This window comes from Pagrus major, chromosome 1, assembly GCF_040436345.1.
Source record: "Pagrus major chromosome 1, Pma_NU_1.0".
Classification (NCBI taxonomy): domain Eukaryota; kingdom Metazoa; phylum Chordata; class Actinopteri; order Spariformes; family Sparidae; genus Pagrus; species Pagrus major.
Genome location: NC_133215.1, coordinates 28430095 through 28456033, shown reverse-complemented (window position 1 = coordinate 28456033; position 25939 = coordinate 28430095). Strand labels below are relative to the sequence as shown.

At 42.0% G+C, this 25939-nt stretch overlaps 3 protein-coding genes across 7 annotated transcripts; 2 read left to right on the top strand and 1 right to left on the bottom strand.

Moving 5' to 3' along the window:
* The first annotated feature begins 413 nt into the window (after positions 1–413).
* Positions 414–2079, top strand: LOC141005426 (transcription factor JunB-like). Of its 2 annotated transcripts, XM_073477289.1 has the most exons (2): positions 414–550; positions 813–2079. In XM_073477289.1, exon 2 carries the CDS (start codon positions 851–853, stop codon positions 1745–1747), a length of 897 nt encoding a protein of 298 aa, XP_073333390.1. In that variant the 5' UTR covers positions 414–550; positions 813–850; the 3' UTR covers positions 1748–2079. The 2 variants fall into 2 exon arrangements, with proteins under 2 accessions (XP_073333390.1, XP_073333382.1); XM_073477281.1 differs by having other exon boundaries at positions 420–2079.
* Positions 2080–3216: 1137 nt separating this feature from the next.
* Positions 3217–6919, bottom strand: prdx2 (peroxiredoxin 2). Its single transcript, XM_073473451.1, has 6 exons — positions 6850–6919; positions 5752–5873; positions 5434–5587; positions 4525–4647; positions 4226–4356; positions 3217–3609 (listed from the first exon to the last, which is right to left on the bottom strand). The coding sequence occupies exons 2-6, from the start codon at positions 5852–5854 to the stop codon at positions 3527–3529; spliced, it is 594 nt and encodes a 197-aa protein (XP_073329552.1). The 5' UTR covers positions 5855–5873; positions 6850–6919; the 3' UTR covers positions 3217–3526.
* On the top strand, positions 6760–17314 carry wiza (WIZ zinc finger a). 4 transcript variants are annotated; one of them, XM_073473423.1, is made up of 9 exons: positions 6760–6943; positions 10306–10377; positions 11168–11668; positions 11868–12623; positions 13109–13477; positions 14174–14388; positions 14492–14672; positions 14774–14921; positions 16349–16605. In XM_073473423.1, exons 1-9 carry the CDS (start codon positions 6832–6834, stop codon positions 16503–16505), a joined length of 2511 nt encoding a protein of 836 aa, XP_073329524.1. In that variant the 5' UTR covers positions 6760–6831; the 3' UTR covers positions 16506–16605. The 4 variants fall into 4 exon arrangements, with proteins under 4 accessions (XP_073329524.1, XP_073329513.1, XP_073329532.1 ...); XM_073473412.1 differs by having other exon boundaries at positions 11165–11668; XM_073473431.1 differs by lacking the exon at positions 6760–6943 and adding an exon at positions 9715–9760 and having other exon boundaries at positions 11165–11668; positions 16349–17314.
* The last annotated feature ends 8625 nt before the right edge of the window (positions 17315–25939 follow it).

Here is a 25939-nt window from a genome sequence, read left to right as displayed (position 1 = left end):
TCCAAATATGGGCTGGCCGATATCAGTTGGCTGGCGTGACTCAGCAGCAGACTATATATCCTCACCCATAGGACTGTGTTCAGGTTGAAAGTGTTTGTTGGAGTGGTGTTCAGGTGTCCCTGTGAGGTTGGAACAGACTCACTGTGTTTTTTTTTTGAGCTGTGCGACACGTTTAAACCGACGTGTTAATAAAAAACAAGGAGTGCTGATGTGAACTTGAGGTATTTTAGTTTACCTGCTTTGAGTTTTTCCCCACGCCGATAGGCCTCGTCTTGTTTACAGTCCTTGTTCCTGGCAACAACGTCATCGATCTACTTGACATCCCGGAGGCGGGGACCACAAAGGAAACAACCAATCAGCAGCCTGGTTCGCGCGCGTGTCGTATATATGGAGCGGAGCGCAGCGGGCGCCTCACATTAAGGAGGAAACAGAAGTGAAGCTCAGACTCAGAGCAGGAAAGAAAAGACAGAAAGACAGACAGACTCCTACTCACGAGCGGATTGAAAACATCTGAATTAGTCACTGGACTCCGCTTTGAATCCCGATAAAGGTACAAATCGACGACTTGGTACAGTACAGTTCCACTATTTTGGAAGTTTTGCTCTGTTTTTTGATAGTTTTGATCTTCAGTAGAATAATACAGCGGGACTTTGTGCTCTGGATTGAATCATTTGGGACACTGAAGCCTCGGTGTCCACGCAGCATCTTTTGCAGCGCACTCTTGTATTTGACTGTCTGATTTTGAAATATGTCCACAATAATGGAACAGCCTTTTTATGACGACTCGTTTCTCTCTGCTTATGGCCATCCAGGCGCTGCCCTGCCAGACTACAAGCTGCTAAAGCAGAATATGAACTTGAACTTCGCCGATTCATATCGGAACTCAAACTTCAAGTCACAGCAGCACCTGCGCGCCGACAGTGATTTCTATTCGGCGGGGACGCAGGACGTGGGCTCCCTAAAGCTCGCCTCTCCTGAACTGGAGCGACTGATCATCCAGAACAGCAACGGGGTCATCACTACCACGCCGACACCTGCCCATTTCCTCTACAACCGGGGCATCACTGAGGAGCAGGAGGGCTTTGCTGACGGCTTTGTTAAAGCGTTGGACGACCTGCACAAGATGAACCAGATGGCTCCTCCAAACGTCTCCATCGGCACCGGTGGCGTCGGCTGCTCGGCTCCAGCCTCCGTGTTCGGCTCCTCCATGCAGCCAGAACCGCTGGAGTACACCACCCTGGGCAGCTGTAGCACGAACCCCAGCCTGTCCTCCGCAGCCAGCTATCCCTCCACCACCATCAGCTACCTGCCGCACCACCAGTACCACCAGCACCCCCAGGCCGTTGCGCACGGATCTCACCACTTCCAGCACTCCCTGGCCGGCGTGGGCATCCACTCGCAGCGGTTCGGCGGGTTGAAGGAGGAGCCGCAGACAGTCCCCGACATGCAGAGCAGCGACGGCGGGTCTCCGCCGATGTCCCCCATCGACCTGGAGAACCAGGAGCGCATCAAAGCGGAGCGCAAGCGGCTGAGGAACCGGCTCGCAGCTTCCAAGTGTCGGAAGCGCAAGCTGGAGCGCATCTCTCGTCTGGAGGACAAGGTGAAGGTGTTGAAAACAGACAACGCCGGACTGTCAAACACGGCTTCTCTGCTGCGAGAGCAGGTGGCCCAACTCAAACAGAAAGTCATGACACACGTGAGCAGTGGCTGCCAGCTCATGTTAGCGCCCAAAGTCAAGTCTTATTGAAGAAACAAAATGCACTTTGAAAAACACTGGACAATAACTGCACTGACAACACAATGAACAATGTCTTTACCCAGAGACAGAACTGGACCATTGAGGTTTCTTTGGCTGAAAGAAAAGCAGCCAGACAGAAATCACACAAGACTAAAACACTTCGGGCATTTTTGAACAAGTTATTAAAAGTGTCGTCTTGGCTTTGCCTGTTTACATTTTACTTTATTTGTGAGTCATTCTTATGTAAGTTATTTGTGTTTATCAGGTTGAGCCTGACGAGCCTGTTTTTTTTTTACTTGTACAGTATATATTTAAGTAAATGAATTTATGAAACTGAGAAATACGTGTTGTTTCTTATTCAGGTCATGTGTATTTAATAACGTCATCTCTTACGACGTATTATTCTCGTTAACATAACCACACTGTTATCACACTTCTCCCTGGTCAGCAGTTATATTTTGTAGCAGCAGCAGATACTTGACGTTGGTGACGTCCCAGCGTAGGATAGTTTCCGTATTGACGTACATACGTCAGTCCATATATGGTCAGTTTTGCTGACAAACGTCACATCACGAAAAGGTTTCCGGGAACTCCCTCCTACACTGCCCGTCAGAGGTGCTGCGCTCTCCCCATCACGCCCCCTTCACACCACAATGTGAGTGTGAGTGTGTGTCAGTGAAGAGGTTTGTCAATGAGTGGCTCAGTAGAGTTAAAGGGAGTTTCCCCATTCTGCTTTCAGTTTCCCAAAACAAGTCGAGAACACTCGTTCAGGAAAATGGTTAAAAAAAAGTTCCACATAAACATGAGAAGTGTGTGTGATGGTAAGAACCAGTATGATAAGACTCAGACAGACTCGCTGGCAGACATAAAAAACAAATGAGTAGAGGTGGAAAAGTAGTTTTCACATGTAATAGAAACCATTCAATTAATTGTATAACCTTTGACACAAAAGTCAGGATTATTAATCTCACTGTTTTAACCTTCAGTTGATAAGACATGGACTGTGGTTACTTTAGGTGTCATTATCCAATGGAATAAGTGGAATAAATGGGATTATCATTACTCTGAAAAAGGATTTAAAAACATAATAGAATACACATGGATACCTATTCTCTTCTGTTGCGACAGTCATACAGGTCTGTGTTAAATCACATCCAGCAATCCAGTCTTTCCCAACGAGCTACAGTGACGTTTGACAATGTTACGTTGTTCTGCTGAATCAAACCACAATGTTTCCAACATTAACAAAGACTTCCCAGCCATGTGACGTACTCAGATCCTCTGCCAGACACAGGGCCCAGGACTTGTGCACCAAGGTAATTCCAAAAATGTCTGTTCACATTATGACTTCAAGTTGAGGAGTTGCTACACAAGTACGCACCAAGAACAGATACAGGAAGGTTTATGGCACCATCTAGTGGACACAAGTAGAATGACTTTACATAAGTCTTGATGTTTGTCAAACAAAACACACTTAGTCACAATTTTCCCACTGTTTTAATAAAGATGGTAGCAAATGAGTCAGTACAGCAAGGAAAAATATTGATACTTTTTCTGAAAAAACGAACAAAACTATACTTTCAGTGCTTGAGACTATGAGGTCGCCCCACCAATTGTACACTGGACGTACAAAGATAAGCTTTGCAACAAAGGATGCATCTAACAAGTTCTGACATTTTGTTGGGTTCAATATATTAGATTGGACGCCATGAGATACTGCTTTACTGGGACACCTCTCATCCGAAGGCAAGTGCTACGGTTAGGAAGTCAGTTCGAGGACCTTCACATTTACTGCTTGGAGAAGAAGGCTTTGCTCTTCTCAACGTCAGGGATGATAGTGTCGCTCCCGGGTTTCCAGCCAGCAGGGCACACTGTGAGGGGAGGGAGAAAGGACAAAGTTTATTACAAGGCAGACTTTGGACTTTACATACACTGAGGAAAAAGTACATGTGCAAATACCCACAAGGGTAAACTAGTAATGCAAGGCCATTTCTACAAACTAACTGAACCTGCCAAATCAGTTTACAGCTACAGGTAAATTCATCATTTTCTCATTCATTATAAATGTGCTGTGCAAAGTATCTAAAATTACAGGCAAAAATTACAGTAAATGATACATTTAAATTAAAAAACACAACTATAATAAACATCACCTGCAAAACACACAGCATTTAAGTATTCATCAGTTACTGATGATTGAATTAGCAGATGCTAAGACCACAAACATTATGTTTAGAAGGAGTTTGTGAGCAGTTATCATGTAACTGCTTACAAAAACATCTGAACAACCTGAGTGACCAGGTCATAATGTCTGGAAAGAAACATTACTCTCGACTTTTTTAAATGTCCTTTTTGGTACTTTGAGCACCACAAGCAGAGTGCCATCTAGATAAGTTATATTCAAGAGAAGGCTGACATCTCTACAGCAGATATTTCAATAACTCTGCAACTCACATTCAAACTTATACTTTGAGGGATTTTACTCACCTTCTCCATGTTTGTCAGTATGCTGGAAGGCCTGGACAAGGCGCAGAGTCTCATCCACAGAGCGACCCACAGGCAAGTCATTGATGGTGATCTGCCTCAAGATGCCCTTGTCGTCAATCACAAACAGCCCCCTGAGAGGCAAACATTAAGGTTACAGTATTGCACAAAATTACATCTTCATCCTTTTGTCTCTCCTTACTCAGTCAGTGCTTACACTGTCATTATAGTGGTAATCATAGAGCAGAGCGAGTATTACACCCTAGCAAGTTCCCACAAGACGGTGATCTCAGCTGTCTGACCTGTATGCGATGCCGTCGCCCTCCTTCAGCACACCATAGTCTTTGGAGATGGTCTTGGTGAGGTCTGCCACCAGGGGGATTTTCATGGGACCCAGACCTCCCTGCTTCCGTGGTGTGTTGATCCTGTAGGATGAAAATTACAATGCGGTTAGCAAATTAAAAACCCATTCAGTGTTGAAAGTGCACAGAGAGCAACAAAAAACAACCTTACAACACCATTATTCTTAATTTGATATACCATACATTATTTCAAATAATTCAAAATCCTCAGGAGTGCATGTGGTCGGATTTTATGGATCTATGTGAAGAAGAAAACAAACGGTTAAGCCCTTAAACTACACACTACACCCAGAACTGTGCTGAGTAATTCATAATGTCGGTCAGATATCTCTCGGCTTTTGATTCCTTCGAGAAAGTGCAGTTTGATTATGGGACCGTTAACCTTTTCTCAGTATAACAGTACTCAGAACTTATCAAGACTTTGCAGAAGAAGCACAGTGAGAAGAGATAAACTGATAAACTGGGCGGATGTTGTTTCAGATCTGCCAAAAACTCATTTTTAAAACGGAATAATTAAGATAGTGCCAAGAAGGACGTCCTGATCTCAGCAAGTTAATAATCTGCCCTGAGTTCTCATCTGATATTTAAATGTTTCTACAATCTCAACACAGCTACCCATAGCACACACAAATGTTGAAATGCATTTTCTTTTTCAAAAACATTGGTTCGCAACAGGCACAGTTCACCTACAAATTAATGAATTAAATAGAGTAAAGGAAAAGGCAGCTTTACTAACTCAACTTGCTGACACACGTCTGCTGCCGGGACATCATTTTTCCCACAGCACACAGTAACACAAATTACAGTAAGTCGAGTCATTATTTCCTTCCAGTTTGGAAGAATTCTCACCATGCCAAATGACTGAAGTGAGAGTCAACGGAGCAGCCGATAACCTCACAGCCAGCACTGCGAAACTCGTCTGCCCTGTCACTGAAGGCCACGATCTCAGTGGGACACACAAATGTGAAGTCCAGGGGGTAGAAGAAGAAGACCACGTACTTCCCTGAAGAGCACAAGAGGAAGAAAATGAGGCAGGCATTGATTCTGGTAAACCCACATTAGATACTAAAGAAGTAGTAGTAGTAGAAAAACAAAACAAAAAACCCCACTGCAAATACCTTTACTGCCATTTGTGTACAAAACCTATGAGAAATAACTCTCCATTACCTTTGTAGTCTGACAGCTTGATGTCCTTGAACTGTCCATCCACTACAGCTGTGGCGCTGAAGTCTGGGGCGGGTTGGCCGATCTTTGCGTTTCCAGCGGACATGATTATTGGTGGCAAATGACTGAGAGAGAAATAGCACAGTTACTGGAACATTCCTGATGCTCATAGATAATTTCAGCTGGGTGGAGACTGGGGCACCTGCTGGACCTCTGATAGCAGTGAAATCCTAAGGCATCATCAGCCGAAGAACAAATGTGGCTCTCATACCAAAAAAGACCAAGTGCTTGAGGCGTATCACCCTGGGTTTGCAGCACATTGATAATTGGTGCACTGCTCAAAAGCACGTTCAGTTAGGCAAACCACATAAAGTCACATGCAAGTCATGGTCAGCCTGGAGGGAACAATAGCCTGTTAAGAAGCTTACATAACCATGATAGGCACAAACCAATAAAAGGATACTTGTTGGATATATACACATGTTTTTATAAGATGGATTAACATATTTCTTTTCAAAACAAGGTTGCCGTTTTAACCTTTGCAATAATATAGAAATGCAGGATTTTATCTATTATACATACTATTGATCATACCAGGCCTTCACAGCTTCCATGACGTGTTTAATCTTTTAAATAGCTACAGTATGTGGATTAATGATCAAAGAGTACATAAGAAAGATAAAATCTGTATTTGCCTGCCCTTATCATAATTGAAAAAAATAGACAAAAGGCAACAATCCTTTGTCGTCTTGACTGATTTAGCTACAGAGAGAGTGCCACACATTGCTCGGTCAAAGTTCAGCAGTGTTGCTCACAGTATTACATTTCAAGTCCAACAAGGTGGGGGCATTGTCCAGAGCTGCTGCAGGCTGCAGCACAGGGACAAAGAAAGAGCCAGAAACAGGCCCACATACTTAAGAAGGAGAGGAGCAAGTGACCCGCACTGCTTGGCTAGCTTAACGTTAGCTTTATGTTGGAAACCGGTTTCTTTGTCGTCTTCCTTTTCAAGGATAAATAGTTGCTACTCCTGGCCGAGCCGTGCAGACATAATGTAGACTTCTGACAGAAAGGAGCCCCGCGAACATGTCATTTCTGACTCACCTGTCTTCAAGTAACGACGAGGAGAAGTTTGCAGAGCGGAGATTTGCTGCTGGCAGGAGGAGAGAACTCAAAGGAGGACGGCTGCGTGCAAGAAGTAGGCAGAGCTAGCTGTAGCCTCCGGAAGTTACATTAACTTCCTTCAAAGTAAAAGTGAAATAATGAAATTAGATTGTATGTTTTCTACCTATTTTCTATCTATCTGAAGGAAATATCGGAACTTGTGACTATTGTTATTATGGACTCCCCAACAGGACATACAATGGTCAAAATAGCTCCATATTGAGCTACAATATTGCAGTTTTTCCACAATTACTTAAAGGGTAACTCCACCAATTTTACACATTAGAGTGTGTTATTGTGGAGGCCTTGGGGAGTACACCTAAAAATGTGAAAAAGTAGTATAAAGCTTTTTGTGGCTCTAGAGGAAGCTGCATGTAATCTGATGAATTGCTTCCAGTGACGTCACTCAGTGCAAAGTTGCATTGTCAGGTTCTGAAAAGCAGTCCACCTGCATTTCACTGGCATTGCATTCCTATAACACTACTGGACTCATTATGGGGAACATGAAAACAAATGAGAGAGCAGCATCTAAATACTAATCATTAAATAAATCTAGGTGCTGTATCGTAGGCAGCTGGACTTGTTTCAGTTTCTTGAAGATGTTTCACCTCTCATCCAAGAGGCTTCTTCAGTTAACTAGCTGGAGAGGAGTTTGCAGGCTTCTCTTTGTAGCTATTGGTAGGATCTCGCCTCAGAGTCTCATAGGTGTTAGTATCACTAAGCAGATCAGTGACTTTGGTGTGGTAGTCCGCTGTGTTTAGCACTACAGGGCATCTCCCTTTGTCCGCCGGCAAGATGGTGAAGTTCCGGTTTATTTTGAGTGATGCCAGGGCCTCCCTTTCCTCAGTAGTGAGGTTGGAGGGGGCAGCTTTTGCATTAGCAAGAGTGGCTGATACCTTCAACTGTAGCTGTTCTGCCTCTGTGTCTGCCAGCTTGTTGTTTCTGATGGCTGACTGTTGCTGTGATGAGATCTACTACCGGAATCTGTCAAACTGGAATGACCATCTTTGAACAGAGGAGGTGGCCTAAGACATTACTTATCACCCACCTACAATCAGGGCTGGACTGGCCATCTGGCATACCGGGCAATGCCCGGTGGGCCGATGCACATATTTGGGCCGGCCCAGTACTGTCATAATTAAAAAAAAAAAAAAAAAAAAAGGATATAGTTTTTTATCGACCGCAACGGTATCTGAGACACTAAACGTGGCCCATTGGTTGATTTTCTTGAAGGACATTGGGCTAGTCCAATGAAATCTCTCAGCTCTCGTTGGCCCGCCCCTCCCCTCCCTCTTGATCATTTGTCCTGACTGGAGGTGGATGTCGAGATGGACGGAAAAAAACAAAAACGAAAGGGGGGAGCAGAAAAGCTAAGGGAAAAAAAAAAAAAAATACTGAAAGAGGACGCAGCAAAATGTGCGAAAATTACAAACATGTTTGCTACCACAAGCTCGGCGGTTGTCGTCGGGTCGGCCCGGTCGGGTCCAGCAGTCCCAGACCCGGCGCCGGGGGCGAGCGCACAGGTGGTTGACGGAGAGGTAGCAGAGGAGGAGAAGGAGGGAGAGGAGGAGGAGGATGATGACGAGAGAGACGTGACCCAGCAGCAGCAGGGACAGATTGAGGTCAGAGAGGCCACTGAAATGTTAGGAGAATCAACGTTGCATCAACAATGAAAATGTTATTGGATGTGTACACTAAACAGTATCTGGGGAATTTGTAGGCTTATATGCAAATGGTCAACCTAGGAAATTATATACATATATAATAATATATAATATATTAATTTTATTAAGTCAGTCTTAAAACATACGTGTGTGTGTGTGTGTGTGTGTGTGTGTGTGTGTGTGTGTGTTTATGTATACTGCCTTTATAGCCTTTGTTGTCAAATAATGCTTTGAGTAGATTTGGTGTCCAACTTACAGTGTTATTTATTTTAGCTTGCCATAAAGTTATAGTTTGCAGGTGTTGCAGGTTACAATTAAGCCTATTATTATCACATAATATTAGTGAAACATTTCTTTGCTGAAATGGATGATTAATCATTGGTAAACAGAGAAGAAACACTAGTGACACATCTCTGCCTCTCTCTCTTTCTCTGTGTTTAGTCAAGCCATGCTGTTGAAATGGGAGTGGAGGAGACAGTTTAGTACATATGTAAGCACACGCCAGCACACGCCATCCATATATCATGTAAATAACCATGGTGGGCCGCCAGGGACCAAAATGCCCGGGCCATTTTTTGGTCCCAGTCCAGCCCTGCCTACAATGCTGTACTGAGTTCTCTCCCCAGACAGCTTAACAACCATTCATACCTGGGCTCACCTAGCCTTAGAAACCAACATGAAGGCCGGTTTGACCAACAACCCACAAGTGGCCCTAACGACTCTGAAACTCAGAGCTCACAGTGTCCTTAACAACTCTGTAAGGACACTCCCACACAGAGTTTAAAAGCCTGCAACTCCGCTCCAGTTAGTTAGAACTGAAGAAGCCTCTTGGATGAGAGGTGAAACGTCTTCAAGAAACTGAAACAAGTCCAGTTGCCTGCAATACAGCACCTAGATTTACCATGACCTGGATGACTGGGAACCTTCATCAACATAATCATTAAATCTAGTTACTATAAAACAAATCCATATCCATTTTTAATTTACAATAAAATGTGTAACAGGTACTAGTATAACACTTTTTCTAGATGGTCACTTGATGGCACATTTGGTCACCTAAAGCTCAGGCGTGATAGCCTCGGGGCTTTTATTTTGAAAGAATACTGCACCGGGACTATGTGAACTTCCGTCAATCTTGCCAGCAGGAGTGAGGCTGATGTACTGAAGCCGTCTGTTCGGGCTTTTCGGTAAACTGACTTTTATATGTAATTGGCAGTTGTAGTGAAGTGTCCAGTCCAGGACGTAGGATGTGTGGCTCGTCGCTATTTTGATTAAATGAAATGAAGTTTGAGCTAGCATGCAGCTAACGTCAGCTTGCTTCCTTAGCAAAACAAAGGGTGCAACAGAGGTATACTAGCTAAGTTAGCTTTTAAACCTTTAATGTAACTGATGCTTCAGCCACTAACAATTTTATATTTGGTATATTGACTTGTGCTATTACATAAATAGTAATAGGGAAGTCTACAGTGAATACAAGCAGCTATCCAAACCAGTAAGATATTTCTTAAGGGGCTACTTTTTGTCGCTAGGTGACAAATGTGTGTACACGTAGCACTAATGCCATGTTTAGATGATTTGCTAAAGGATTTCCCCTCTAATCAGCAATTATCTAACAAACACGACCAATCTAAAAGACAAAACTAGCCCCTTTCCTGGAAAGAGCGCCGCCATCTTTAATGTTAAAACCAGAGTTATGTTTTTAATTAGTACCCTCTTTCCCTCGGATACACAGGATCCAAAGGAGATCACTTTCTCATCCCTCAAAATAAGCCCACAACATCATCAGCAACCATGGAGTCACAAGGTAAGAGACACTCTTATAAATGTGTTGCCAATAATTACATTATTTCTGATTACATTGTTACAAAAGCATGGATGTGCTTGTGCTGTCTATCCATACCAATAATATGTCATTGGTGATCATCACCATGATAAGAGCTCAAACATAGTGTCATAGTGGATGAGATTCTGAAAGAGATTTCCTCTTAACTGCTTTTAACAAAACAGAACCTGGGTCTTGCCTTATTTTGTATTCATTTTAATGTGTTATACAAGTATATCCAATGCACCATATGCATTCAGTAATGTATAGCACTTCAGTGGTGTATAACCCACTCTTTCAGATGTGATCCACATTAAACACATTTTCTTTGACAATGTACTTGTGCAAATGTTTTAGCTGTCAGGTACATTCATTAATTTCTGTCATGGCAGGCCTCAGCAATCTGTGGCCTCATGTTACCATACTAAAATGGATCCCAGTGAATTCCACGAAGTGTGATACAGATGTGCAGATTTTAAATTGGGAAGAAAGAGAGAACTGGTATCGGATCATAACTTAGAGCTCATATCTGGATACAATTACTCATTTTTGTTCATTGCCAAAATATCACATAAATGATCGAATCTTGACATAAGTAAAAGTTGTCAAGTATGGAGGCAAATGGCAAGATCTTAGTCCGTATAATTGGTGTTTGTTTGTTTGCTCATTATAAAACAAGTTTCAGACCTGTTCTTATTCTTGGCTACAGACGGTGACTAAAGTTCCTCCATTTCAATTTGTAATGTAAACTCCCATCTGAACCTCTCAGCAGCAACCCCACAGCCAGTCATGTGTGAGGTCTGTGGAACGTACTTTGAGACACGCAGAGGGCTCTCCAGCCATGCCCGCCTACACCTACGACAGCTCGGTGTGACGTTGTCCGAAAGCAGTGGAGCCCCCATCGACCTCCTCTACCAGCTCATCCGGGAGAGAGATGGCTGCCTCCCCAATTTCAAAGCAGAATCTTCTGCAGCTGGGCCGACAGCTCTCAAAGTAACATCCCAGCGGGATTCCGGGACGCCTCCAGAACCAGAGGACAAGAGTGCCTCGTACAAATCAGGGAGTAGAGTCGTGACGACTCCGCCGAAGATGGATCATCAGGGATCTCCTGCAAAAATGAAAGAGTCAGCAGTGTCTCTCCTTCCCCCGTCCCCCTCTGGACAGAGGCTGGTTGAGTCTAGAGTGAGTGAAGGCAGCAGCTCATCCAGCTTAGAGCAAACACCAACAAAGCCACTGTGGGCGCCGCTTGAAACTGATGCCCCCATCACCTTAGGTACGGCCTAATTGTAAATAGATATATGAAGGAAATGTTGAAAGTAATGAGGGAAGTAGCAGTTTCAGAGATTTAACACCCAGGTACCTCGTGATTATATTCAGGCCTGATACTCATTACTGTAATAATATTGTTTTGTAAAGTTAACATGATGGCATTGTCTCATTGTAACTATGTACCTTTTACTCATTTTCTTTAGACACCAATAATGAGGTCCATGTCTGCCAACTCTGTGGCTGCTGGTATGAGACACGTAAAGGCCTGTCCAGTCATGCTCGTGCCCATCTGCGCCACATTGGGGTACTTGACAGCGAGATCAAGGGCAGCCCTATTGATCTTCTATACCGGATCATGGAGGAGGAGGACCTCAAGCCAATCAACAGCGAGCGACCGGAGGAGCTCACCTCAAACAGTCCTCCTAAAACCTCCTCCAAACGAGCCTCCAGTCTGTCCTCTCCGTCCAGCAAAAGACCTAAAACATCAGAGGACTGTACCTGTATTCTGTGTGGGGAGAAATTTGAGAATCGTAAAGGCCTGGCCTGCCACGCACGCTCTCACCTGAATCACCTCGGAGTGGTTGACCTGCCGGGGAAAAGCTCTGCAATTGACACCTTGCAGGAATTGGTCAGCAGTGGCGTTCTGGAAGCTATACGCTCCCCCAAAACGAAGAGTACAACCAGCTCATCTGCAGCGCGGGCTCTGTCTCCTACTCCAGGCCAATCGCGGACCTCCTACCTCTCTCCAAGCCCTGCAAAGTCCATTCAGTCTCCAGTTAACAGAGCCCCAAAGGCTAAGAAAGGCTTTCGGCTGGCTGTGGACCCCCTTCATAGGAAGCCCAAACCAGAGCCTTTGGAGATTGAGGTGTTTGTTCACCCGCAGGGATCCAGCACTGAAAGCAACTCTCCTGCACAGAAGTCGCCTGCTGCTGCTGTGGGCTCGAAGGCTCCTAATGCAGGTAGGGCTGCAACTAACAATATTTTTTTATTATCTATTAATCTAGGGATTAGTTTTACAGTTAATTTAGTCTATAAAATATCCAAAAAATGTGCTCCAGTCCAAAAATCAAAGACTCTTCATTTACTTTCATAAATGACAAAGAAAAGCAGCAAATTCTTACATTTAAGAAGCTGGAACCAGCAAATGTTTGTCATTTTTGCCTAAAACACGAATAATCGATTATCGAAATAGCTTGCAATTAATTTTATATTAATCAACTAATCATTGCAATTCTAAGTGCAGGTAAAGCAGAGAGCCATTAATCTAAATTAGTTGTTTGGTTCCATATCATTTTATTACTCGCTCCCCTTGAGTTAATTTTGGATTCATACTCTCAGCAGCTGTTATACACCCCTTATGTTTTGCATTTATTCATTAAGTTGTTTGTGTATGTACACCAAAGTTTGGATATAACCTCTTAATTCTACCTCCACCATTTGTCAGAGTCCTCCACAGATGTACAATCCCCACCAACAGTCCTCTGTGATTACTGTGGCCAGTTATTTGACACCCGCAAAGCCCTGTCATGCCACGCCCGTGCCCATCTGCGCCAGCTTGGCCTCACCTGGTCCATCAAAACATCACCAATCGATCTCCTCAGAGAGGTCATGATGCATGGCTCAGAGGACAGGAAAGAGTCTGTGGCCAGTGGGTCATCAGGCAAAGCCTCGTGGACCGTTCAAAGCTCCAAAAGGTCCCTGGACAGCCTCCAGTCAGGAGAATCAGCCAACAAACCCTCACCTCTCAGCTCACCTCTTGATTATTCCATGAAAGAGAAATCCCCGTCTGGCAAGGGTGCGGCCTCACACACAGGTAAGACATTACTACCACTATAAAGTAATAATCAAATAATTTATGATGTTTAACAATCATGTTATTATATAATGGTGACTCACACCATTGAACATGTCTTGAGTCATTCTCACAAACACTTTCCTGGTGCCATAAATTGTTAGGAGAGCACAAAGTATGTCAGTCCGCAGCTGAAAATAGTCCTGCGGGAAATACACAATTAACTGTTGTGTGAGTTACTTTTGTTAAAAACAAACAATGGCCAGCTGCTAATCCTTTTTTAGATATGATACTATATATTTGTGACCTGTTTAAGATTTACATCTGAGGCAGAGACAAATTGGGCAAGGTAGGGAATTTTGGTTGTATTGAGACATGGAGTAACACAGTTGGATTTGGTCTTTTAACTGGATATGAAATAAAAAGAAGAACTAGCCTTGTCTGAAAAACTCACACTTTAAGCCTAAACATTAGCTTCTTATTCACATAATCTCTCCTCATGTGTCACATCCCACAATGCATTGCTGTCTCAACACGAGCTCCTCCTCTTCTGTTAGATGAGATGAGATCACTCACTGAGGCAGTCAGGATTAAACAGGTTAAACTCATGGGAATATACCACAAATCTAAATTTTTACACAGTTATAACAATCACAAACCCATTCCCAGATCTGTCTAATCTGTCATTGGTAATCTATACTTGTCTTCTTGTCTCAGACACATCCTGTGAGCTTTGCGGGTTTGATTTTGAAAACCGCAAGGCTCTGGCCAGTCACGCGCGGGCCCACCTCCGACAGCTGGGAATCATTGAGTGGAAGGCAGATGGAGCGACGTCGCCAATCGAACTCCTCAGTGAGTTGATCCGGAGGGACCCAGCCAAGGTATCAGCAATAACCCGACGCTATCGTATGGGAGACCTCTACATCAAGAAGGTGGGCTGTGTTTTAAAATATGCTTCAAATTATTCAGATTTGGATACATACAAACAATTTATAAGCAGTATTAATTCTAAGTTGTTGATGAATTTTCATTCAGTCCCAGAGAACCACTGCTTCGCCCTCTCTGTCCACCGACTCTGACTCTGTGTCCGGCAGCAGTCTGAAGCACCCTGAGCACAAAGTGCGCAGAGAGGACTCAGGTGGTACCGGCTCCTCGCGACAATCACAAGGCCACGCACGGTCTGCCCATGGCGACCCCAGCATGCGCTCCCCAAGGGGTGAGAAATGATGGATAGCTGTATACAGATGCACTGTAACTGCTAAAAAAAAATTGATTGTTATTTTTTGCTTCCTCTGATACCTTTCTGTGTGGTTTCAGGGGTCCATCCACCAAAATATGTGGTGCCTGCACGGGAAGAAAATTCCCAGCAACCACCACGGTCAGGCAGCATTCCCGCTCTGCTGCCAAAGCCTCCACTAACACCGCTGGTCAAACTGGTGGGCAAAGTCTACTCCCTCAAGTGCAGGTCAGTCTATACAGTATATCATCAAATTCCCATTGTATACAGTTAATAATTGACCAGTAGGGTTTGTGTATGTGTAAAAGAAAGAAATCTAATCAAGCAGTGTCGCCCATAACTGACTGAATCTATAAAATGATTTATAGCAGCTTGCATTATCAGGTAATGAAGAATCTGTATTTTTTCTATTACTCATTAATTTGCTAGAGAGGTGACAGGAAATGAGGTGATGACATGCAACAAGTCGCCTGCTGGATTCTAACCAGAGATGTGGGCTCTCAATAACGACATTTACATGCACATAATATTACCTCCCCTACAAATAGATAAACAAATAAACAATTTTCCTACGAAGCTGTTAATATGAAAAAGAATACTCTATTAATATTCCTGTTTACATGCAGTCTCCCTCTTTTATTCATTTAACAACCTTCTTGAAAAGGACGGTGATGCGATAATTGCCCATGTTCAGAAACCTGTTGATATCCAAGGCCAAGCCCCATTTCCACCTTTTAACCCTACACTTTGTTTTCAACCACTTCCCCTTGTAACAGAGTTCATTAGTTGTTGTCGATAGCTTTTATGAAAATGGAGGCAGCCAGATGTTTCCGCTATGCTGTGGTGATTTTCTCCTCCGTCATTGTGGCAAACCAATATTATCACAGTGCCGGTTGTCATTTATCTGATGGAGATAGATAAACATTGAAGCTCACAGTTCTTTCACAACAGCTCACTATCAATCAAGTCATCAAATAATAAAAAAAAAATAACACTGCTTCATTACCCAGACGCATATTCTGAATGCACATGCCCTTATAATGTTCCTCAAACCCGAAGGAAACATCCCACGTTTCAAATTCACTCAGATTCAGAAAATACTGTCATATTTGTTGGAAAAAAAGTGGAATATTACTGTGCATGTAAACATAGTCAATGTCAGCGTCTTAGACCGCTTGGCCACACAGACGCCCTCTAAAAATCATTCTTGACTTAGTAAAATGCTTAATGATCTTAACCACATGACAAGCAGCAGCCTTCTGGTGGGTCGTCCTTTACAATTTCATGCTGTGCAACCAAAACCAAAACCAAAACCACAGAACTTAATTTTAAGTTTAGTGGAGATCCAAAACTATCCAAAGATACCGAATTTGCCAGAGTATAAAAGTGAAATATGATGCACTAGAGTTTGAATATTTTTTAATAAAAACCATAAAGCTTAAATTTGTCACTCAGATAGCTTCAAAGAAGAGTATGAATAAGAAGATACAGAATATTCATCTTGTGACACGGTCAGACAATGTAGGATAAGATGACTTAAACAACTTTTATGTTACTTGAATGAAAACAAGAGGGAATAACTGTATTTTTGATGGGATAATTTGACAACAAAACCAATAATAACGATTTGCTCCCTTCTCTGTGCCGCTCTTCAGGTTCTGTGAAGAGGTGTTTCATGGACCTCTGTCAGTTCAGGAGCAGTGGATCACACACCTGCAGAAACACATCCTGTCACTGGGCTACAAAGGCAAAGCATCCCCTCCTGCTGCACCGGTGGCAGCTCCAGCACTCGTCCATCCAGTAGCTGTTTAGTCCATGAAATCTTTCTGTCATTAACCAAGGTCCTCTTTTTCAAATATCATGTCAGAGTCGAGAACAAGTGTCTTTATGTTTATGTGGAGGTCACAAATTGTCAGAAAAGTGCAAATTAGGTGTTCCCCTTTTGTCCTGGAGAGGGCAACCATGAGCCATATGAAGAAAAAAGCAGCAGAATGTAATCCACTCAGGTAAAATCCACCAGATTCAATACATCACTACATTGATCACTGGATGATTTTGGAATAAAACAAAAGACGCTTCATCACTCATTTAGATAAGTAGTGCTTTTCTCCTCTGCTTCATTATATGTGTAGGTGTTCAATATGTTTGAATGTGATTTAATGTTGGTGTGTACCACACTGAGAGGGGGATCTAGGTCGGTATTTTCAGTTTCTGTTTTTATCCTACTGAGTAGATTGGTGTGGTCGTCATATCACTGTGATATTTGTCTCTTCTTTATATGCCTTTATATTTAATGGAACTTTGTTTTAAGTAATTCTTTTTCAAGTGTCACTATAAATCAGGAAGGACTAATTTTTTTTTACCAATTAAAATACTATTGAATAACACAACAGTGATAACCAGAAGGTCAGACACAGAATTTGTGTCTAACTGGCGGTAACTTGGTTGTAAAAAGGTCATCAGGTCATGTCCTAAAAATCAGAGCCTCGACCGCAGACACTATGGCTCCCTTCCTGTCATTTTCTTCAGGTATGACTGCTAATCATCATGTAGTGTCTTTCTGGTCTTTTTACCTGTCTTTTTTTAACACTTATGTAAATTAAATTCTGTCTTGTATTTGACCATATAGTGTATAAAACTTGTATTTTTTTCTAATGCAAAACAGTGAACCATTTTTTACACCTGCACTTCACCAGTACTTCTTCCACAACTGTTTTTTCTTCTCTCCGATGTTGTGAGATGTCATATTTTATTTCATATTTTAATTATTTTTATGCCTTTTTTAGAGTGTCAAGTAGAGAGAATGACAGTAAACGAGGGGAGGGACAGAGAGAGAATGATGTACAACAAGGGTTGGATACAAGTTGCATGTTGCAGTTCACAGTGGCCACCTCAAAGCCAGGCCACAAGTCTTATTATTGTTCAGCTTTGGGATCCTGAGAGCCATTGTAGATGTGTCAGTACCCACTTGATGTGTACATCAATTTAAAGTTGCAATATGTAAGAATTTTAGTTGAAAACATTAAAAAGAACAATGAAAAAACAACTGAAATTATCAACAGAATGTGGAAAAAATGACAGTTTTGACACGATAACATCAATGTATTGTGTTACTGAGATATCTACTGACGTTAGCATGCTAACCAGCTAGCCCAGGCCTATACCGGTCCAAAACTTCTGTGGTAGTGGTGCAACACCAACACATCCCCTGTAATCCGAGCTCCCAATTTGGACCGCTCAATGCACGGCTAACTGAGCTAATGGAAGCTACACTTGGCAGCAGTTATGGTTTTTCTGGTGATATGCTGCTCCCTATTTGTTTTGAGTCTGAATTCCACCGGACGCCAATGCTTAGATGTTGCACCTTTAATGTATAACAATTAGAAGTTAGCTTGTTTAGGCAAACTATTATTTAATGCATAATTAAGAAAAAAGCTTTGAATGACTTTTTTTTAATAATTAAATTCCTATCAAATTGTTCTTAAACAATGAATTCACCCAAAAATGAAAATGTGTCATTATCTATTTGGGATCTTATGTCTTCTGGGGACTTGGATTATGCTGGACGAGTTGTATGGATCCATTATGTATGTATTAAGTATTTTTTTCTGTTGCTTTTAGTTGTTCAGGAGCATGCTGCAACACTGTTAAAGATCCAGAAATGTTTTGTGGACAACGAAACTTCACCTGACTTTCCATCAGTGTCGCAGTGATCAGTATATGACTGACTTTTCATTTTAGGTTGAACTTATCCTTTAAACTTTGGCTGTACATGTCAGCCATCAGCACAGTGAATAAGAAACAAAGCAAATATTGCAAAAGGTTTTTGAGGAAAACATTTACTCTGAGTGTGAGTGTGTCTACAATGTTACATAACTGACCTCTAATGATGAAACAGTGTTGTCTGTAACGATGTTTACACTTGCATCCTCGTGTTAAACCTCGTCATTGTTCTGTCTCAGGCTCGTTTCACATTTCAAGCTTTCGCATTTCAGCCCACCAAACTGTGATTCACTCTCCTGAACAAACACGTGAACAGCACAGTGTTGAATAACTGTACATGAGTGTGTATTGTGTACACTGGCTGTATTTCTCCACAGTCTTTCATGCAGATTTCAGATGCCGTTCTTTTTTTGTTTACACATTCCTTGAAACATTGAGCCTTAACGTTCCATCCCTCCCATTTAGTATTGTAACAGTATCTCCCCTTTGTTTAAACAAGCCATCACATGGTCACAGTAATAGATAAGTTACACGGAGCGCTGTGGTTTTCTAAATGTGGAAATTGTGAGTAGAAAAGCAGCACAATCAGCAATTTTGCATCAGAGGTATGATTGTGCAGCGTCACTCGTCATGCTCCTCATATTGTTCTTTCAAACCAGGACCTCCCCAACACGAGTGTTTCCGTACTCGTCAGTCCTGACAATGTTTCCATCTCGTAGACATCATGTTGTTGATAAGTCGGTCTTGATGCCAGCAGTGACTTTAGAGGTCCGTCTGTTTGTTTCTGTTGGTAAATATCTGACCTCATAGCAAAATCCCTTGGGTCCATAATGATCAGTGTGGCTTGTGATTTGATTTCCTGTACTTTCCAGGCCTTGGATGGAAGGGGAAAGGTTTAAATTGGCAAACGCTGCACAAAACCATAAAGAATAATCAGCCTCTTGTGTCCGCTCAGATTCTCCCTAAAGGTGATATAGTTTGGACATTCTCAAAAGCTGGGAAATCTATTGCAAAAAAACCCCATTATTAATCACATTTATGTATTCCTATGCATGTCCACGAATATCTGAGATGGGATCAGCTTGAGATCTACGAGATGGCTGAAGTGTCTCGAATGCTCCATACTCTCCCCCTTGTTGATCAGATAAGAAAAAGGGTTTTTTATTCAAAAAATGGGAATCTTTGCACACTTGAGGTTCTTAGGATATTGAACAGTTAATGAAAACTGATGTATGAAAGCTTTCCATGCAGCGTACCATTTCAGTTTTCCTCTGTCTTCACCATAGACAGTGTATGGTCTCAACTCTCCTCTGTCTATAATATATATTCACCTCACAGTGCTGATTCCTGCAGTCTCATTCATTGTAATTTACTAGCAGAGGGAGATGGGCAACCCTCTGCCTTCAGCCACTGATGGAGAAATCTGATGTCTGCTCCTCTGCAGGTACGCCAACCCTCAGGCATTAACGGAGCGGACGAGTTACTCCAGGACCTGAGCTGGCCATCGCTCACAGCCATCAACGCCTGATGGTTTAGAGACACAAGGGACTCGTAACGGCCATTTCAAAGCACTCACTGAAGTAAGAGCCCAAATTTGGAGCACATCTGTCTTCCAGGGCTGTGGGATTAGGAAGATCTGGTATAATAGATGTGGGTTCCTGACTGTGGTGCATGGGTTTTAAACTGGAAGCTGGACCGTCGAGAAGTCTACAATCATTCAATTCTTTTAGTCAAGTATGATCCCTGACAGGCAACTCTGGACAAGACTGCAGGCATGAATGTTGAATAGGAGTTATAATAATTTTTTATAGTCTGAAAATGATCGTACACTTTCCCTTTAATGATTTAATCAAAGTGACGTTTATGGGATTGAAAGGCAGAAATAAGTTGATGAAATTGATGGAATTTAATTGGTTGGCAACGTGGTTGTGAGGTATTTATCGGTTTAGCAGAAAAATCAGGGGTAGGGGGAAAATGTGGACGGGAACAGTGTGAACAGCATTTGTCTAACACAGGTGTGACTAAGAGCAGTCTTAATTGCTGCATTGCAATTACAGTAGCAGAACCCTTGTTAATGTTATTGGTTCCAGCTTCCTGCCAGGACAAGTGCTGTTAAAAAGGTTTGTGTGTTCGTCTTTGGGAATAATAACAGAGCAACCGAAAGGGGGAAATAACAAGGGAAGTTTAGGAACCACTGTTTGTGCTATGCATCTAACACAACGCTAACAGAGGGCTAATAAAATGATTACCCTGTACTGTAATATACACTTCAGCCACATCTAATACACCGGTCAAAGCATACTTAGATATTTTATCTGCTAAGAATACTTACAATGTAAAAAGAAAAATACAAACACTCATAAGAATATTCTTTTTGTTTGCCATGACTCTAACCCTGGCAGGACTAACTAGATACCAACACTGAACAGTAGTGTACCGCTGTCTAGAACACATTAGTCCATCTAACCACCATTCAAAACACATTTAATCCTGCACTTTGATCACGGCTCGCTGTAGTCTGCTTCAATCAAAGCTCAATGACAGATGGCTGCAGTGTGATTTTGCATTAACCAGATGATCTGTGGCCACACCAGCACCAAGTCTGCTGAGGATATGACCATACTGATAGTTGTATCTGGAAACGCCTGATAAGTCTCGGCTATTTTAAGCAAATATATTAAGCAGTAACTCCCTCACAATTTCCAGTCATCAAGTGTAACAACTGTGTCATTCTTGTCCTTTTAGTTTTTTCCTTGAAAGGGAGTTAAAGCAGAAGTTTAGGACTGTTGTTTTGTTATTGGTTTGTTATTTGGGCAAGGGGATTGAGAGGGAATACGAGAGAATAAGGCTTTCTTTCCTTCCTTAAGTTTATCTATGACTCAGTGTCTGGAAGTAACTTCTTCCAGCATCTCAGTATGATTTATGGTATGCTCTGAGGGCTTGGCAGAAAATTGAGTTTTATCACACACAACTTGTGGCTTCGCAATCATGCCTCAGAGAGAACTCTTTCCCCAAGACTGTGCAACTCTGGCAGTGCATCTGTACTTTTCTGTTTTCTGTTTTCTGGCTGTTCTTGATTTCGTAGTTTTGATATTTCTTCCACCAAACAGCTGGTGTTGGTACTGCACATGTACTGCACTGCTGCACTATGTTTTAATTATAGAAGTGTTATTTTTTCAGCACAGGTACATGCAAACATCACCATATGCAAGTCATTAGGCCCTTGGATCACATGGCCTGATTCGGCATTTCACTGCGCTGCCATTTTCAGGTGGTGAGGTTATGATTTGGTCATCAGACTACACTTGGCTGATCAGGTTGCCACTCCTGTAGCGTTCAGACTCCCCTGCCACTGGACACCAGAGACGAGAACAGGGTCCATGCTGTGTGGTGTCATCATGCCAGCGTTCATGAGTCTGCTCAGATGACCTCACATAACTCCTGCGTTGAGGTCAACAGAATCTGAAACCTATTTGTCAAAAGCAACTAATCACCCCAGCGATTTACAGTGGAACAAATAGAGGACTTGCTGCCAAGATGCTGTTTGGAAATCCAGCCCAGACTCATATTTGTGTATCACAACTCAGCTATACGAGAAGTTAACAAGCAAAAGCTGTGCAAGGCTGGGGAACAAAACAAGATTCAAGCTCACGAACTGATTAATCAGATGCAACAGCACCAGATGTACGACAGAGAGGCTGCAACTCTGCCTCTGACCCTCAGTGGAGACCTTCTGCAGACATAACATCGATGCTGAGCATGAACTACTTATATAATTCATAGATAAAACTATCAAGGAAAGGAAATAATCTTTTCATTCTCTGTGACGACCTTTGGTCATTACATTATGTTCATCATTATATGTTTTTGTCACAATGTCAGCAAGAGTCTTCATATTCCAAAGTCACAAATCAGATACATTTTTATTTCACTCCTGTTTTTGATTTCCGAGTGACTAATGTGCGCTAATGGTTGTTTCAGTGTTTGAGACCATTACTCCGCTGTAGACTCAGAACAGACTGCCGTCACACTGCATGATGATTACTAACAGCAGCCCTGTGTTTGACTGGGTGGACACAGAGTGAAGCTCACAGCTGGTTTGTGTATATACTGGTGTTTGTGTGTGTAGCAGTACCCTATGTTTCTGTGGATGTGTATGTTCTCGGTGTCTGCGGGTCAGACGCAGTGTAACCCCTCAGCCCTGTGAATGCTTTTCGTGCCTGATCATATGACAACAGTGTGTGTGGATGACGACAAGCATAACTGCAGAGTCAACAAGCTAAACAAACACATCGTGATGAAGTGACGGGGAAAGCATCAACATAAACATTCAACATTCAACAGCCAGCTGCAGTGAAAGGAGGATTGTGCAACTGTAAACACCTTGATCACAGTTTTTTCAGTGTGTTTTTTTTATTGAACATACACACAAAATGAGCCCTTATGTGGATAGTAAGACATTTGGAAAATAGTGGAATGACGACACGTGTGGGACGGCCAAACAAAGACTTAATGCCTTCCATCTACTATGTTTTACTTGGACAGAATTTCACAATTATTTATAACTCACTAATTTATCAATAAACGATAGCAATTAAGATAAGGAAGCTTAAATATGCCATTATTATTTTTGTTTGTATTGTTTTATATTTGGGGGGTTAGGGGGGCATCTGGGAGCAGCAAAAACAAGCTCATTAAAGCTAGGGTTGGTAAGTTATTCTAAAAACATTTTTGTTATATTTGTATTTATTTATTTATATTTGTAAGTGCTGAATTACCATGACCTAGATGACTGAGAGCCTTCATCAATATGTTATATTTGTAGGAAATCTTGTAGCATCCAGATAGCAACCAATTTCTAAAATGCTCTGGCAAATTAAAGATGAAAATCCGGTAGCCTATGTGTGACGTTTGTAAGCCTCTAATAAGCAGATCTTACTACATGTCTACTTACATACCTGTGGCTAGCTGACGCATTGCTAAAGCTACCAGCGAGTTAGTCCCATAAGAATGACAGAGAAAGTGCAGCCAAAATGTCCCAATGCTAACATAGCTTGAGAGGGGTGAGTACTAATAATAGGCATGTTCATTTTTTTTACATTCATTATGATTATATTATATTACATGTGAGTGAGACATGAGGTAGTTGGATAGATAGATGGATGCAGATACCTCAGCTAACTCAGTAGCACAAAGCACACAGCCCCTGAGACAAGCTAACAGTTTGCATAAAGCACACACCTACAGCAGTACGGAGTAATTTTTTGCGTCTGATAGCTTTTTCAGACTGAGGTATGCTTTACTTGACTGTGCCTTAACAGAGTTGTTTATTTATGCATTTATTCAACCAAAAAAGTAATGAGAGCTTGTTGAACGTAGCTAATTAGCCGCTAACACATCTCCCTGCTGACCAGGTAGAGCCATGTGGCAGTCGGTGTAGTCATGCAGTGGGAGTTTTCTTTTGTTTTGTAACAGTAGCTTTGGAAAGAGGCCTGAAGGGAAGGGCTGGGATTTTTTTCCGTTGGATACTTTGAAAATGTAGCTTGTTCTTGCTGGTTTCTGCAATTTTTACCAACCCCGGCTTTAAAACATCCGTGGTCAATATACTTTGATTTTACTTGGTCCGTTTGCCTTCAGTTTTTATAGCCTTTTCTCTGAAACAGCTGTCTTCTGCAGCTGAAAACAATAGGAGCGTGGTGAGAGTGAACCAGAAAAGTAGTTGCAGGCTAGAAAAGTAAAACAAATAGTTGAAAGATGCTAAACTGTTCAGTAGAGCTCAGGGGAAATGCAAATTTGTGGAGTGGACAAGCAGCCTCTTTCACTAGCACTTAACAATTTGATCTAGTGGTTATGTAATAATATCAGTTACAGCCACTTTAAAGATGCTATTTGTAAGAAAAGTTGATTTTTGACTCATTCCCATTTCGTCAAGTAATGATACACTGGCTTTCCCAACTCGTCAGAAACTGGAGCTTTGGGATTGTACGACGGGCCGGCCGCCATAGCATCAGTTTTTTGAGAAGTTTGGAGTGAGACTCAAAAATCAGTTTTTCTTACAGTTAGGACCTTTAAGAATAAAAGGAGAATGTCCTCTGTAGTAAGAATCATACAGGACCAGGAGTTTCCCTTCACTTAAACAGTTATTTTCTCAAACAAAGCCTTTTCTGTGCATCTTAGCCTTTCGTACACACGTAAACAGAGTCTCAGGTCGCTGAAAAAAAAATTTTGGAAAACTCCTTTCAAGGTGAAAATATTCAGCAACTCTGTTTTCGCACTCACGTCTAGACGGGCTGAAACAGAGATTTTTGGAAACAGAGACACATTCATTAGTTTTTGTGGCATTATTGGCAAATGTTAAATCTATTTGAGTTTATACAGTGATGGAATCGTGTGTACGTGTGGACTCAGTCCAGCAACATTTCGGTAAATCCGCTCACCTCATCATTTAACTCGGAACCTCAGGGATTGGCCCAAATCCAAAATAATCAGTGTCCTCAAAGGCAATATTGCTAAAAAAACAAACAAAAAAAAAAACCAACAAAACACTGCAGTTCCCTGGAAGTGTTTTGTCTGTAATCAGGAAAATGAGCGCAGATAAATGAGGACGGAGAGTCACTTAAATAGATTAAATTGAAAGTCCACATAATGTTTAGATATTTTACTGTAACTAGAATCGGATAGGATCGAATAGGAAGCCCTAATTTTCATTATCTTGTCACATAACACTCCTAATAACACCGCATGCTATTTATAAAAACTATTTGGCGTTGCCATAGCAGGCCATTTTCATCACTGGGCCACTGTAATTGATGCATATTTCTTTCAGGGAGTGGTTTTGCTTCCACAGATGAATTGGCTCACAAGTGCAGCTCAAGCTTTTTTTTTTTTTTCTCTTGATTTGTATTGACGGTAGTCCAATAACTGTTAACTGCAGATAGGAATTTAACAAACAAAATCAATCACTCTGCCCATTTTCATTTAAGAGGAAACCATGTAAGCAATTGCACACATAGGTTTTTTTCCAGGAGCACGTGCTAAAGTTTTGGTTCGCTCACTGGAGAGGATAATAGAGAGCTCGCTGCAGGACGTACCAAAACAGAATTTCTTAAACTAGCTACCGTGTCTAAATAGCCCGTGGTTGCGTTTCTGCTTTGAGTTTATAATACATGAACTTTGTGCCGGCACGTAGAGGTGCCAGTGACATGATTTGGCCTACAGAATATTTCCTCTCTGTCACAATTGGCCGGGGTTGTTGACATTTTTAGTCTGCAAAGCCAATAAAACACTCGGTGGCATTAAAATGGAGTCATGAGACAGAGCCAGGGCAGATAGCCAGTCTATGACAGCGCTAACACAGATGGGCAAAGATGACTCATTTATATTCATACTCATAGGGAATATAGAGACAAGTGGCATCTTGCTTCTTTCAAGAAATTGAAGAAAAGAAAACCTTAAATATAGCAAAATACCATCTGACAGGTGAAGCTATTTTGTGCCATTTTTGTATGTAAATGAATATGTAT